Source organism: Ilyonectria robusta, assembly GCF_021365365.1.
Source record: "Ilyonectria robusta strain PMI_751 chromosome Unknown BGZ61scaffold_10, whole genome shotgun sequence".
Classification (NCBI taxonomy): domain Eukaryota; kingdom Fungi; phylum Ascomycota; class Sordariomycetes; order Hypocreales; family Nectriaceae; genus Ilyonectria; species Ilyonectria robusta.
In genome coordinates this window covers 897574-911491 of record NW_025764444.1, presented here as the reverse complement: position 1 = coordinate 911491, position 13918 = coordinate 897574, and the positions used below count along the sequence as shown (strand labels likewise).

General features: G+C 56.7%; 6 protein-coding genes across 6 annotated transcripts; all 6 read right to left on the bottom strand.

Annotated features, from left to right (window-relative positions):
* Positions 1 to 704: 704 nt before the first annotated feature.
* Positions 705 to 1963, bottom strand: BGZ61DRAFT_352233 (uncharacterized protein; the record flags this gene model as incomplete). The annotated part of the gene is made up of 2 exons (XM_046240408.1): positions 705 to 1788; positions 1887 to 1963. 2 exons carry the CDS (start codon positions 1961 to 1963, stop codon positions 705 to 707), a joined length of 1161 nt encoding a protein of 386 aa, XP_046104314.1.
* A 132-nt stretch (positions 1964 to 2095) lies between these two features.
* Positions 2096 to 2902, bottom strand: BGZ61DRAFT_34158 (uncharacterized protein). Its single transcript, XM_046239422.1, has one exon. It carries the CDS (start codon positions 2700 to 2702, stop codon positions 2229 to 2231), a length of 474 nt encoding a protein of 157 aa, XP_046104313.1. The 5' UTR covers positions 2703 to 2902; the 3' UTR covers positions 2096 to 2228.
* A 104-nt stretch (positions 2903 to 3006) lies between these two features.
* BGZ61DRAFT_478261 (uncharacterized protein) lies at positions 3007 to 3409 on the bottom strand (the record flags this gene model as incomplete). The annotated part of the gene is made up of 2 exons (XM_046248999.1): positions 3007 to 3273; positions 3341 to 3409. 2 exons carry the CDS (start codon positions 3407 to 3409, stop codon positions 3007 to 3009), a joined length of 336 nt encoding a protein of 111 aa, XP_046104312.1.
* Positions 3410 to 4041: 632 nt separating this feature from the next.
* On the bottom strand, positions 4042 to 4434 carry BGZ61DRAFT_532722 (uncharacterized protein; the record flags this gene model as incomplete). Its single annotated transcript, XM_046253905.1, has 1 exon — positions 4042 to 4434. One exon carries the CDS (start codon positions 4432 to 4434, stop codon positions 4042 to 4044), a length of 393 nt encoding a protein of 130 aa, XP_046104311.1.
* Positions 4435 to 5932: 1498 nt separating this feature from the next.
* BGZ61DRAFT_34130 (major facilitator superfamily domain-containing protein) lies at positions 5933 to 8325 on the bottom strand. The gene is made up of 5 exons (XM_046239391.1): positions 7720 to 8325; positions 6975 to 7666; positions 6615 to 6904; positions 6461 to 6558; positions 5933 to 6406 (listed from the first exon to the last, which is right to left on the bottom strand). Exons 1-5 carry the CDS (start codon positions 7902 to 7904, stop codon positions 6190 to 6192), a joined length of 1482 nt encoding a protein of 493 aa, XP_046104310.1. The 5' UTR covers positions 7905 to 8325; the 3' UTR covers positions 5933 to 6189.
* Positions 8326 to 8966: 641 nt separating this feature from the next.
* On the bottom strand, positions 8967 to 11193 carry BGZ61DRAFT_452308 (uncharacterized protein). The gene has a single exon (XM_046245940.1). It carries the CDS (start codon positions 10858 to 10860, stop codon positions 9367 to 9369), a length of 1494 nt encoding a protein of 497 aa, XP_046104309.1. The 5' UTR covers positions 10861 to 11193; the 3' UTR covers positions 8967 to 9366.
* Positions 11194 to 13918: the final 2725 nt, after the last annotated feature.

The following is a 13918-nucleotide window of genomic DNA, read 5'->3' as shown; positions in this document are numbered from 1 at the left end:
AAGCTCTTTATTATTTCAATGACCACAATCGCGCGAAGCGAGAGGGACCTGGTACCCTATAAGAACGCATACTCTGTCCCTTCCTAGTTTGCTCTGTGATGTGTTGTGTCGTGGTTTTGTGTTCATGATTAAGAGAGTGGTATCAAACCATTTCGCTCAGGAAATCTCGACTCGAGCAATAACGACTGTTTTTGAAGATTAGAAGACGACACATCTAGAATGAGTGTTTGACATGTAGATAATGTAATCACATTGCACTTTCTATTGCTGCACCCACCTTAGGGTAGTCTCATTCACTCACAACTCTACTGACTGCAGCACATCACCGATAGATTAAATCCCAACGGCAGCAAGCAAAGAAATATCATATTGTCGCATCAAACGGGATGCCGGACGAAAGAAGCACTTGGCCAGGAACCACATACACAGTTAGCAGGTACTGACTTACACATGATACATACAATCGCGAGACGTGCCCTGCTGTCCCAAGTCATACCGGACGTTCAACATTGGCATCACTCAATCGCTGCCTCAAGCGTGACCGAAAACACGGCGTCGTAATAGTAAAAGAATCCCAGACATGGTCCAAAACCAGGGATCGACAGAGGAAACCCATCACACGTCACTTTTCCTCCAGACATCCTGCCCCGAGCACACGTTGCCTTGCGGCTCTGATAGCCTATAGTCCTCCCCAGAGTTACACATTAGTTGTCTCGTCTTTCGCCTTCGAAGTAGAATTTTCCCAGAGGTTCACCGCTCCTACCAGGCCCTACCAGACCGGCAGAGGATCCCGCCCTCGTCTCGCCGCTGTCTAGTCTTTGTATGATTCTCTCGGCCGTGTCTTGGCCTCCGCCGGGCAGAGATTGTGACTGTGCAGCTGACACAGGCCCGCGGAAGGTGGTGTCAACGAATGAGTCGTGTTCGTAGGGATGCCCCTGATACGTCGGATCCGTTGCTACTCCATCTACCATGCGCGCATCTCGGCGCTCCTGCAGGACCGAGGCACTCACAGGCGCATTGTCACCCATCTGGATATCCCGTTCGCGTCGCGCATCACTCATGCCCGAATTTGTACGCTCGAGACCCCAGATATGTTGCGCAGTGGCGGAGCCAGGCGCCGGCCGGCGGTGGTAGATGGGGCCGGAGACGGTGCTGCCGGCGCCCTCGCCGAAGCCGACCAGGGAGGCAGAGCCGTCGTCGCTCATGCGATCGTCATAGCCTCCGATAGAGCGGGTAGCTATGCCGTCGAGATCCTCATCCATGCGGTCATCGGGATATGCGCCCATGCTGGCGATGGAATCAGCCTCGCGGTAATTGGTGCCGGTGCTAAGCATGTCCTCATCTCGCTCGCCCGCGGTAGTGCGCCCGTCGTCGCCGTCGTCAATGTGGCTCTCGGTTGCGCTGGCCGTACCAACGGTGCTCATCTTTGTGACGGCAACGGGCTGGCCATTGCTGTCGAAGTAGGCGGGCGTCAAGTGCTGGGTCGCGGGGAAGTTGGGCGGGAAATTGGTCGGGAAGCCTGTCGTAGAAGTCGGGGTGGTCTGGGGAGAGATGGATGAGGCGGCACCGGGGGCGGACCCAGGAGGCGGCGCGCGGAGAGTCGAGACACGTTCGAGGCCGGCGAGACGGGATATGCGATCGGCGCGCTCAGCCTCGAGGCTGGTGGTAGAGGGGTTGTGCTGGTGGCCGCGACTGAAGGACCCCGGCGGGAAGTGGCCGCGATGGCCGTCCTTGATAGCAGTGGTGGAGAGCGCGGAGAGAGAGGTGGTGGTGCTGGTGGGCGTTCCACTGAAGAGTCAAGATGGTGTGAGTTTCATTTCAATCTCGACGAACGACGTGGTGATGTTGTCGCGGGGGAGGAGGCAGAGAGAGAAGATGGGACGCACGGCACCTCAGACGGAGTGTCTGGTCGAGAGCTCGGAGGCGGGAGGTTGATGAAGGTCGGATGCGACGCCTGCGCCATGACGAACTGTCTTGGGAGGAGGCGATCAGGAGGGATCTAGACGAGAGTCGCTGTGGTTTCTTTGTGTGGCGAAGTTGAGATGGATGGATAGGGAATGACGACGGTGGTGGGGGCGATGAGGTACGGAACGGAAGCTATATCTGCGTCGTAGAAGAAGCGGGAGTCTGGCGCAAGCGACTATACTATGGGGGCGATGGGGACGCAATCTCTGGGGAATAGAAGATAGACGGAAGCGGGATTGCGATGAAATAAATGATGTAGTGGATTAGAATTTCGGCCGCTGGTGCTGATGCCGCGATGGAGGGAAAGGCACGCGGGATGGGATGGGATGGTGGGATGCAAGGCACTGGGCGCCCGGACATTGCCCAGTAATCAGCGGCCGTAGCTCCACTGTATCGGGTCCCCACGCGGGCCAGTCTGCAGCGCTACAGCACCTACAGCTCCCCCAGCGCCTAGGGCACATACCTGATTCTCTAGCGCAGCCCAGCGAGCTCCAGGGCCCGGTAAAGCCTAAAGACCAGACGGGATTCCACCAGTCCAGGCCGTTCTGCACCTGCACGGTACGAAGAATAAACGGGTATGGTGGCGAGCTTTCAGCTGGCGCGGCCGGTCCACTGTAAAGCCACGGGAAAGCCACGGAGGCGCCAGCTGAGCCTGGAACGAAGCCCAGCGCTGTGAGGGCTCCCTGGCGAGTGTCTCGTGTGCTGGCTATCTGCTCGCGCCTGGCACTGCGCCGCATATCATTGCTCTCATGCTGTTATGCTGGGCTTCATCTTCATTGCTATCAGGGACGCTGGCGGAGTGGGGTTGCTGGTGGGTTGGTTGGGCAGATGGCGGGGTGGATGTGATGACGTCGACTGTGGGCGCTATGATTGGATCCTACAGGTGGTTTAGCCTTTGTCGATGATCATCTCGAGCGGGAGAAGATGGGAGCATGAATCCCCAAAGTGTGGTTGGCTGGCAGAGCATTGAAAGCAAGTTGGTATTTCTCTAGAAAATCTGTCGTTGCTCGCGTCTCTTCTCGCTTATACAGCATCACACCTCTAAAACTTGCCAGGCGTAAAGTCGACCACCTGCCCCTTCGCCATGACGGGCCCCAGGCTCTGGAAGAACTCGTGGTGCGCAGGGTCCTTGGTGACGTAGTAGTCGCGGTCCTCGACGCTCGCAAACTCGACGACGAAGGCGTGCGTGATGCCGTCCTGCATGCCCTCGATGCTGTTGTCCGCGCCGCCCTTGGCCGATAGGATGTACGGCTTGCCCGTCACCGGGTGGAGGCAGCGGTCCTTGAGGGAGAGCATGTTCTCGATGGCCTGGGCGCGTGACGCAGTTAGCTTAATGCTATGCTGCGAGGAGTGCGGTTGCGAAGAGAGCATTTACCGTGCTTATTTCCGTTGCCGATACCTCGGCCTTGAACTGCACAAGGGCGATGTGCGTGACTGGTGCCATGATGACTGATTCCTTGTGCCTGCGTAAACTTGCCGATATTGTTATTGCTTCAGAGTTAAGTAGGAAAGGATCGCTATCCCATTGTGACGACGGCGTCCCCTCTTTGTACCCAAACCGCCCAAAACAGCCCCGCGCCAGCTCCGACACCGCCGATTGTGGGGCCGCACCTCCGGATCTTCTCTTTAGTTCCGAGATGCTTTAGTTCCGGAATAGCTCGAACTATCACCGTCTTTGGGTTTTGGGGCAATGCGTGATTGGTTTTTATTCAACGTTTTTGTACCGCCTGTACAAAAAGACTATTATTATCCCCGAGGCCTTCATCCCTTTCCACGGTGGCACGTTCTTTTTTTTTTCTTAGCAGCCCTGAGGTGCCCCCCGTTTCGCTCACAAATGAAATGTCTCAGCGCCACACTGGCCTTGTCTTATTACTATCCATTCCGGCCCCCAGTCTGGCCCCCAGTCAGGTTCCCCCCTGGCACCTTGGCCGCCTTAGCTCCAAAGAAGAAGCAAGAAAAAAAAAGCCGATTGCTCAGAACTCCAGACACCCAAAAGTAGAAACCACCCCTCCCCCAGAAATGGCCGATGCAAGTGTTTGTGTGTGTGTGTGTTGTGATCGAGTCCGAGTCTTGCGTTCAAAGGAATGCGGTGCCGACCATCATCATGCCGAATGCCAGGCCGAGGACAATGAAGCCTGGGTCCTTGAGCGAGACGGCGCCGGCGTTGAGGTCGGGAGCTACCGTCGCCTGAACAGAGGCTACCCAGGTATCTTGCGCAGCCGTGGTGGTCTTGTCCGCCTTGGTCTTGGTGGTTTTCTTATCCGTCTTGCTCGTCTTGTCTGCTGCTTTGCCTGTTGCCGTGCTGCTCTCGTCACCCGTGTTTGTAGCGTCGGTAGTCGCAGTGGTCTGGTCGGCCGTGGCCGAAGCGTCTGAAACCGCGGTGCTGGAAGAATCGTCGGTCGTCGTCTTGGCCGCAACGCCAGTGAGGAGGAGAGCCAAGGGCAGGACGTGCTTGAGCTGGACGCGCATGATGTCGGTTCTCGAAGGTAGGTCGAGAGATGTTTGTATGTAAGGGAGGTCGGTAGTACAATGTGGATGTGGATCGGTGCTGTCAGATGGATAGCTGCAAAGGACCCGGATGGCGTAGCTGCTTCGTTGGCAGAAAGGGGAAGCTGGAGGTGAAGAAGGAAAAAGCGAATGGACCAAGTCGACAAAGGACTCTGCAGGGGAAGGAAGCGAAGGATGTGAATAAAGCAGAGAGAAGTTGACAACAGGGGACGATGATTCCTCACGAGACAAGAGACACCCCGGCACGACACAGGGCTTGAGGCGAGCAGCGGCTTGGTTTCTTTAAATGCCGGCGTCCACTAAAGCTACGGCGTTACGCGTAGGCTCCGTTCTTGGCTGGCACGTCTGCAGGGACCTCCAAACCTGGGGGTTTTAGGACTGGTAATAGGGGGGTGACGGCTCAGCCTTCCCGTGGCGATCTGGTCAGGCAAGACGTGGGAAGAAAAGGCCTTGGCAGGACTGGCAACTGGATGAATGTGTGGATCGAGTGCCAGCCTGAGAGACACGCTATCCACGTGCGGTTGGTGCTCGACGGGGATTGTCTCAGACAAGGGGACCGGTGCCGGCAGGACGGGTAGGGGAAGTACCTTACTTAGTCCTTTGCTCAGGCCGTGGGCTCTTTGCGGCTGACGATGAGTGACGGTTGAAACGAAGGATTCAGACAACGACCGCCACGGCTGTGTTTTCTTGTTCTTGAGGCGAAGCCCGTTACAGGTCCTGGCTGAAATGAGAGACGAGATGAGAGCATGGCTGGCTGTGGAGCCATGGCATGTTGGTGTTGGTGAGAATTCCCGTCACGCTGTGGCCGCCACCAACATAACAAACACATTGACTCGACAACCCGTCTTCCTACCAACGACACGCCGGATTATTGGCGGTGTCGGATGCAGTGCTGCTGCCGCTCAATGCCGAATTGTTCGTATATGCACAGGCGGCAGATCGGACGAGCCATGGCTGGACGAGTGACGACGCACTGATGCTGACGTGTGCATGGCAAAACTCCACTCGCTAGGCCAAGGAAAACTGGTGACGCCTCATCGTATCCCGATTTATACATGTACACAACTCCACTTACACAAAAGGCCGACGACGATGACATGTCCTGTTCACTACATATTACGAGGCCGCCCATCCCATCGCAGGAGGCACAATCACCACACTCGCTCTGCACGGCAATCCCGGTCCGTCACTGCCGCGAATGCCGCAAGAGCCGCCCCCACCACTCCGGGAGCCGCACCGCACTCCGGCGCCGTCTCCAATGCCACGGTCCGGCGGGTTAGCGGTGGTGCGGAGGAGGCGCGCCGTTGAATGCAGGCGACCGTAACGATGACTTTGTCTGTCCTGTCGTCGTCATCATTGTGTATAAGGTTGTTCATCATTCTCTAGTCGGGTTCTGCGGCACGCCTGAAGCCACAACACCCGTGTTGGCGAGGAAAACATACAACTACCACCACATCTTCCTCAAGATTACTTGCTTAGCTCCAACTTATCCCCAGTATGTCCTGGTGGTGATATTGTAAATCTACTAACGGAAGCCTAAACCTCTCGGTTTGAGGTAATTAAAGCGATACATGCCCCCGAGGAATGCTACCCTTAACTCTACCGTCTCCGACTTTTTCTATCTCATTCTGATCCATGCACCCCGAGTATAACTCTGATTCCCCGACCCCAACTGTTCAAAGAGTCCATGGCATTCCTCGCGTTCCTCTCGCCCATTTAAATCGTGTACCGATAATGCGGGCTCTCGTCTCCCAACTCCATCAACGCCTCCTCCCCCATCCCGCGGTGCTTCTCCTTGATCTCGCCGGCAGCGCGAAGCTGGTTCTCTCGGCGGTACCAGAACCACAAGAACGCGTAGATGGCTGTTCCCAGGCCGACCATGCTAAGTGTCACGGCGTGTCCGCGGGTGTAGCGAGGCTTGTCCGCGGCGGGGCTATTTCTTGCGTTAGTTATGTCTTCTTTGAGTGGAACGTAACGAGAGACTGACTAGATGAATGCAGACATTATGCCTGCGGCATTCCCCATTGTCAGTTGCATACCCGTGCCCGTGGTCCGCTTTCCGTAACGGGGCGAGTTGGTCGGCAACTGCAACACAAGTCAGCCATCATTCCAACTCTCAAACCTATACGGATCAAACTCACCCAAGCCAGCGGCAGACCAACTACAACGTACAGCCCGCCCGCGACGAGGAAACACCCAAAGTAGTGCACGCCCGAAGACACGTCGGCCAGCAGAATTGCATAGCCCACAACACTAATAGCGCCGAAGATGACACAGAATAAACCCCGGCGTTGCATCCGGTCCGACATGTACGCCGTCGACATGTATGCCGCGGCACCGAGGAAGTAGCACGGCACAGTAAGGAGCTGGACCTCAGCCGTGGTCCACTTCCCAAGTCCGAGGATGATGGTAGGGAGGAAAGTTGAGAAGCCTGGAGTTGTTAGTTATGTCCGAAGTCGGCTATATCGCCTCTGTTGCAGGGTGGGACAAGGTAAACCCACCGTAGAGCATGGTATCAACACCAAACTGCGCAACGCAAAACGCCCAGACCTTCCAGTCCTTGAACGCCATCATCATATCCGCCTTGCTGAACTCGCGGCTCGACGCCGTGTTGCCGTACTCGCGCGCATGTCGCGTCCGCATCAGCGCCCGCTCCCGGTCGTCGAGGAAGTACGCCGTGTCCGCATCGTTCGGCAGCGCAAAGTACGTCACAATGCCAATTAGAAAACTCGGAATGCCCTCGATCAGCATGATCCAGCGCCACCCGCTCATGCCCCGTACGCCGTCCATGTGCCCGATGCCGTACGCCAACAGGCCGCCCAGTGCGCCAGCTACGGCGGCGCTGACGAACAGGTAGCCCACTCGCAGGGCCAACTCGCGCTTGGTGTAGAAAAAGGTCAGGTAGACTGTCAGGCCGGGGAATAGACCTGCTTCGACGGCGCCCAGCAACAGGCGGCAGGCAAGCAAGGCGCCGTACGAGTTGACCAACCCGGTGAGGGTCGCGATGAGCCCCCATGCGGCGGCGATGAAGGCGATCCAGCGGCGCGGCGTAAAGAGCTTGAGGACCAGGTTGGACGGGACCTCGAACAGCAGGTAGGTGACGAAGAGGATGGACACGGAGATTTGGAACTGCTGTGACGAGAGGCCGAGGTCCTCTTCGAGCTTGTACAAGCGTGCGTTGCCAATGTTGACTCTGCCGTTGCGTATGAGCATTGTAAATCAGGCCATTGGAGGCAACTGACTCACCGGTCAAGAAAACTGAAGAGGTACAGGGCCATGATGAGCGGGATGATGTGCAGATCCAGTTTGCGGACCAGGCGTCTCTCCGCTTCGGCCGTGTCAACGTCGACGTCGTTGCGAGGCTCATCGCTGAGGCTGTAAGTCTGTGCCGGTGGCGTAGACTCGCCGTCGGACTTGGGAGGCACTTCCATGGTGAAACTGCGACTGGGCGGACAACTCAGGACGAAGGGTTGCTTCCAACAAGTTGAGTCCTGCTAGTGCAGTCTGAGAACTAACACCTCTCTTCGACTCTTGTCAACTTGACTATCGACTTCCAAAGAAGCAAAGCCAAAGCCGTCGTAGCCAGGAACGTAAAACAAACGGGACGAAGAAGCTGCTGATTAACTGACGACGGGACGGGACAGGAAAAAAAAAACTAGTCGGGGCGGCGCGAGGTGGGTGGTTTCACTACAACCAGCCGTGACTCCTCTTCTTAGTAATTGCTCGTCTACCGCATCTGAGGAATAAACTGGGCGGGAAAGTGGTCAGATCGACCCCGGCACTAACGCCAGCATATATTTGTCAGGCTGGAGTATAATCTCTCGTGGTGCTGCGAGGACGCTGTCCGAGGGGAAGGGCGCACATGGGCGAGGTAGAATCTGCGCGTGCGGCATATACTTCGTGTTGCGTCTCTCTATTTGTACGCATCGAGACAAAGCCGGTGCCAAGGTAGTATTCGGAGGATCCAACCCAGTACAGTGCAGTCTAATCTTTAGCAATGAGTTTATCTCGAGAGTACTGAGGAGTCCCCCCGTTGGTTTGCGAGATCAGCGACTCTCTTGATCAAGCTGCATGCACCAACTCTACTTGCCTGCAGTTCCCGCTCCCGTCCCGCATGACGCCACTCAGCCCGAAGTGTCTGGCAGCCCCTCCCGCTGCAAGAACTAACCTAGTATTTGACTTGATACCAATCAAGCATTGGCTGCTTTTTACTCTAGGAACTCACTGATCATCTACCAGGCCACTCCTCGAATATTCAACCCTGGATCGTCCCATGGACTCTACGGAAAGAGATTCTGTAGAGTGTATGCTGACTCGAAATCCATGCACGTCTACGTACTCCTCCTACTACTACCCCAGCTGCATGTCTAGGCCCAGCATTACTTCTCGTATCTCAACACATGAGCATTTGCCAAGGAAACACATCCAACTCTTATCAAATCATTCTTATCAGCAAACACATAGCAGACAGGCGTCAGGATTGGATATCTTTGAAGTCAATTAACATAGAGAAAAAACTATTCTGATTCGAAGCTCCCCTTTTCAACCCTTCTTTGCCCCAAACTAATCCAGGCGTTAACCAAAGAATTGCCCTCAAGATCGCAGTATAGTGTAGTGTAGGTAGGTAGGTAGGTAGTTAGATAGATAGGTAAGTAAGAAAACTAGCGTACAGCTAGGTGAGTTTGAGACGCAGAACCACCTCCACCATCCGCTGTGGAAGCTCCATGCATTGACACAAGGAAAGATTTTACATCGTATGTACAGTATCTGACATTATTATCCCTTTCCCTCAGGGCTCCTTGTCGGTATATCCCCCGGGAACTCTAACCCTCTTGAATCTTCAGTCGTAAGTGTCCGTGGTATCGGGCAGTTCCCGACACTGAAACGCTCAGTTTATCGGTACGGCTGGGCAGGCATCTCGTACACGTGCTCTGCGGGCTCTGATCCCCGCGGGCTCGATACTTGGGTGCTGTCAATCTCGGCAGCGTTAGGCTGGTGCCACTTGGCCGCGGCGAGGTTGTCGGTGCCGAGCTCAGCAGTGTTGGCGGGGCTGTGCATCTCGGCGGCACTGGGGTGCTCAGGAAGATGGTCGTCTCCTCCGGGACTCTTGGTGGCGGTGCGGGAGTAAGTCGTCTCGGGGCTGACACCGTTGTAGGCGGCACCGTAGGTGTTGGGCTTGGCGTAGCCGGTGCGGCCGTCACCAATGGCAGTGCCACGGTAACCCTCAGCGGTTGAGCTCATGGTAGGTAGGCGACCAGGGGCGAGACCAGACTCCGAGCCGTGGTTGGCGTGAGCCATGTGAGGGGAAGTGCCATGACCACCGCGACCACCAACGGGCACCTCGGAGGAGCCAAACATGTCGTCAATCTCTGACTTGGAAGGCTTGTTGCGCCTCTTGAGGCAGCACCAGAGAATAATACCCAGAGCGGCGAGGCCCACGACACCGGCACCAGCGCCAATGCCGGCCTTGGCGCCCGTGGAGAGGCCACTGCTGCTGCTGCTGCTACTGGAGCTACTGTCACTGGAGCTGCTGGCGCTGCTGGTCTCGGCAACCGATTGCGTAGCCACAACACCAGTCGTCACCCTGGTCGATGTGATAACCAGAGTGCTGGTGACTGTGATGGTGGTGCTTGCTCCAGCGGCCTCGGTCTCCGTGACTGTCTTGGTGACCTTGGAGACGCTGCTGGTCGATGAAACCACGGTCTGAGTCACTACATTTGTAACTGTCTTTCCATCACCGCCGCCAACGGTGACGGTGACTGTGTCTGTGATCGTGGCGCGCTTGGCAAGGTGGTTTCGTCGAAGGAGAGCCTTGAGATCAAACTCATCCTCCTGAGGGAGCTCAGCGGCGGCGGTAGGCTTGGCATCGACAAATACATAGTCGTCGAGGGCGAGAGTGCGAGGGGCGAGGTCACGCTTCTCGTTGGTCCACGTAGTTGACGTCTCATAGACGGTGCTAGTAGCCGTTTCTCCCGAACTTGTCACGGTCTCCGTCTTGAATGCGGTAGAGTAAACAACCACGGTGGAAGTGACAGTTTTCTGGACCGTGGACTTTTTGGTGATTGTGGCGGCGCTCGAGTCTGTCACTGTGATCGTTCGAGTGATGGTTGTGTCGGCAGAATCGGAGGTGGTGATGTCGGCCTGAGAGCTGCTGGTGGTGTCGTCCGCGGGCGCGCTGCTAGAGGTGGTTTCATCGACGCTGGTGGTGGAGGAGGAGACGACGACGGCATCGGTGCTGCTCACGGAATCGGCGGTCGTGTCGGCGGCGGTAGGTTGAACAGCGCTGTCGCCAGAGCCGGAGCTGCCAGTCGCATCCTGGCGTCGGACGATCCGCGAGGCCTCGGTGCCGGCGAGGAGGCCCAGGAAAAGGAGCCCTCGAAGCTGCATCTCGAAATGATTGTGGTGTATCTGCTATCGAAGACGCTGGTGAGGAGCAAAGGGAGCGGAAGGGGGGGAGAGATGCGGTTCAATCAACTGGTTGGTCGTAGGTCGTAGGAACGAGGGACGATGAAATGAAGTGAAGGGAATGGAAGGAAAACACGGGGACGTCGGAAGAGGACGTGGGACCGGAGAAAAACAGGGACCGTCGGGGATTGAGGGAGAGAAGGTGCGGTGCAAGGGCCAGGGAACACGACAGGACAGGAGGACAGGAGCACGCAGGAGCACGCAGAAGCAGAAGCAGGAGCGCAGGGCCCCAGGCACCACACTGCACACAGCCCACAGCCCACAACTGCCAGGGCCTGGCGCAGGGGCCACGGCCGCCAAAGTAGGAGCGGGGCGCTGCCAGCGGGTTCAGGTAAAGGAGGGCACGCGCCGGCTAGAGCGCTGTAATGTAGCAGTAGCCCCGAGGTAGCGGTAGCATGTGGCTGCGCCGTTGCAGTGGCTGTCCCAACAGATAGTTTGCGTGGTAGACAGACGACGAATGTTTTCTTGTACTGTTCTTTTTGGTGCGAATGCCGTACGCGCATCGCGGCCACGGGCGATACAATCTGTGGTCGTTGAGACGCAAGTGGCGAAATCCCGGGCAACCGACGAGGTGGGAACGCGAGATTGAGTTAATGGGTACAATGTACGCGGCGGCACAGCGCAATCTACGGCACAACGCAGGCACCCAGAGCAGCAACGGGTCGTACCCAGGTACCGGCGTTGGCGGGTGGGAAAATGGTGCGGGTCGTCGTCTACAGAGCACTAGGGGACGTACCGTACTACTAGGGACGAACGGAGTTACTACGTACCTTACTTACCTGGATGTGGACCATAAAACGCATGTGGCTGACGACGGCTAGAAATGGGCCAGGAAACGGGCGAGCAGACGCGCCACGGCCGAGCGAGAAGGCGATAAACGGGTTGATGGACTGCAGAGGAGAGGGTGCAGAGGTGCAGGCTGTGCTGGCCTCTCTTCGGTCGCAGAATAATCAAACCAGATTTCGCTGGCGAGGTTGCGATTGCGATGTGTCACTGCCCGACCGTCAACGCACGCCGGGGCTCGCGACACCACCGACTCGGGCCCCTTTTGGGTTAGCGCGGGCCAGTGGCGCCGACCCCCAACTCCCGTGATGCGTCGCGGAGGCCGTTATACGAGGTTGATGTACATATGTACTTCGTACCTTTTGCACCTAGGTACTATCGCGTAGTGTGCGAAGAGTGGCAACTGACGTATGTACCCATCTCAACAAGCCAATTTTCCTTTCTTCTTTCTTGATCTGGAATCCATTTACGGGGGTCAAGGCTGGCGATCAGATGGTCTAGGTCTAAACCCCTCAGACACGGCAGAGAAGTTCGTCTGTCTCGGTGATATTGGAATGAGACAATGGGAAAAAAATCAATTCCTCGTCAGACCTAAAAGAGCCAACCCATTGCTAAAGCCCGCCACTTCGAGCCACGGCGCCCGCCAACAGTCCAGATGTGTTGAGCAGACCGACGACTGCAATTAGCTCGCAGGGCTGAACTCGCAAGGTGGCAGGGGACTGCAATGGAGCGAGTGCCAGCACATCGCGTTTGGCGGTTTGCGGTTACGGGCATCCGTCCGTACGAAGTGCATGCGCGCGAGTGCTCGTTTGAGCCGTGGTACGCTATTCTTGTCCATCGCCCGCCCTGAAGGATGCCGCTTATGGGGCCACAGGGCCCGGACAGACTCGCTCGGTTCGTGTAGTTTCCGACGGTCTGGGAGCCGTGTATTGCGACTCTGGACCAAAAAAAAGGGGTTTTGCCCGTTTGGGTCAAGACGGGTTTAGGTCCGAGTCCGAATGCCAATCCCATTTTCAGTTTCGATTTCCGAGCAAATCGCTTGTTCTAGCCCAGGGCGGTAGTCCATCAGCTCATGTTTGATTTGCCAACTTCGCCAACTGTGGTACGGGCTCCGGGCCGCCGCGTCCAGATGGCAGAAGAAGCGTGACTGCGCGAACCATGGCATTGTTGTAGCATTCCGGGGTCTGTCATTGCTACAGCCGCCTACAGACGTGTGGCGATGCACCACGCAGGAGACCGACGGATACGCGGACCAAAGATAGAAGGATCGACATGACATGTGTGTGCACCCATCACATCATCACCACTCTTGATTTTCCAATGGCGAGTGAATCCTGAATCCCCAATGCGTTCCTCCATCCCGCATTCCCCCAAGTCTGTACTATCGAATCTGGGCGCCGCTACCACTGCTACTAAGCCCATCACCCAATCCTTGAGGCCAAAAAAACAAGCTTCAATTAGCCCCCAGTAACAATCAACGCCATCCTTTGGTCCAGACCACTCTCCTCCCCGCCCCCATCACGGGGTTGCTTTTCTCCCCTCGCAAAGCCACTCATCATCAGCACCAGCCCGCAAAGCAATAGGGCCGACCGAGATGACTGAAGTCTGACTCTGCTCGGCTCCGCGCCACGGCGGACGGGAAGCTATTCTGGCTGGACGTAAGCTGCCAGGTCGGACTCTACAGCTTCGCCTCCGAAGTGGTCTCCGAACCAGCCCATGGCGAGGCGACATCCTGTGAACCGTGCCGCCATCAAACTCATCTATGTGTATCGTGGCTGGCTGTGGTCAGCGGCCGTTGGACTGACCCTGACGGGCATTATCCCATTCGTTATCATTGCTCAACTGACAGATAGATCCCACCACTCACAGACTCACAGGCTCACAGACTCAGGATACAATCCTCCTCTTCCCTTCTATTGCAGTCCTGTGCCGCTTACATCACTGCTCCTCCCCGAAACACCATCTCTCATCCTGACTCGCCGCAATGCAGTATCCCATCAGCACTGGTTTCAACGCCATCCAGCCGCCCGCTTACCCATCCGCCACTCACCTGTCATGAGCCCACCCATCCCAACTCCAACCTAGGCACATGGGAGGCAATGAAACCCCATTCACCCAGCAATCGCCACGTCCTCTCGGGTTGTCAACGGCCTGCGTGCTCTTCAAACGCTGCCCGTTTCAGGCCTCCCATCTGCTC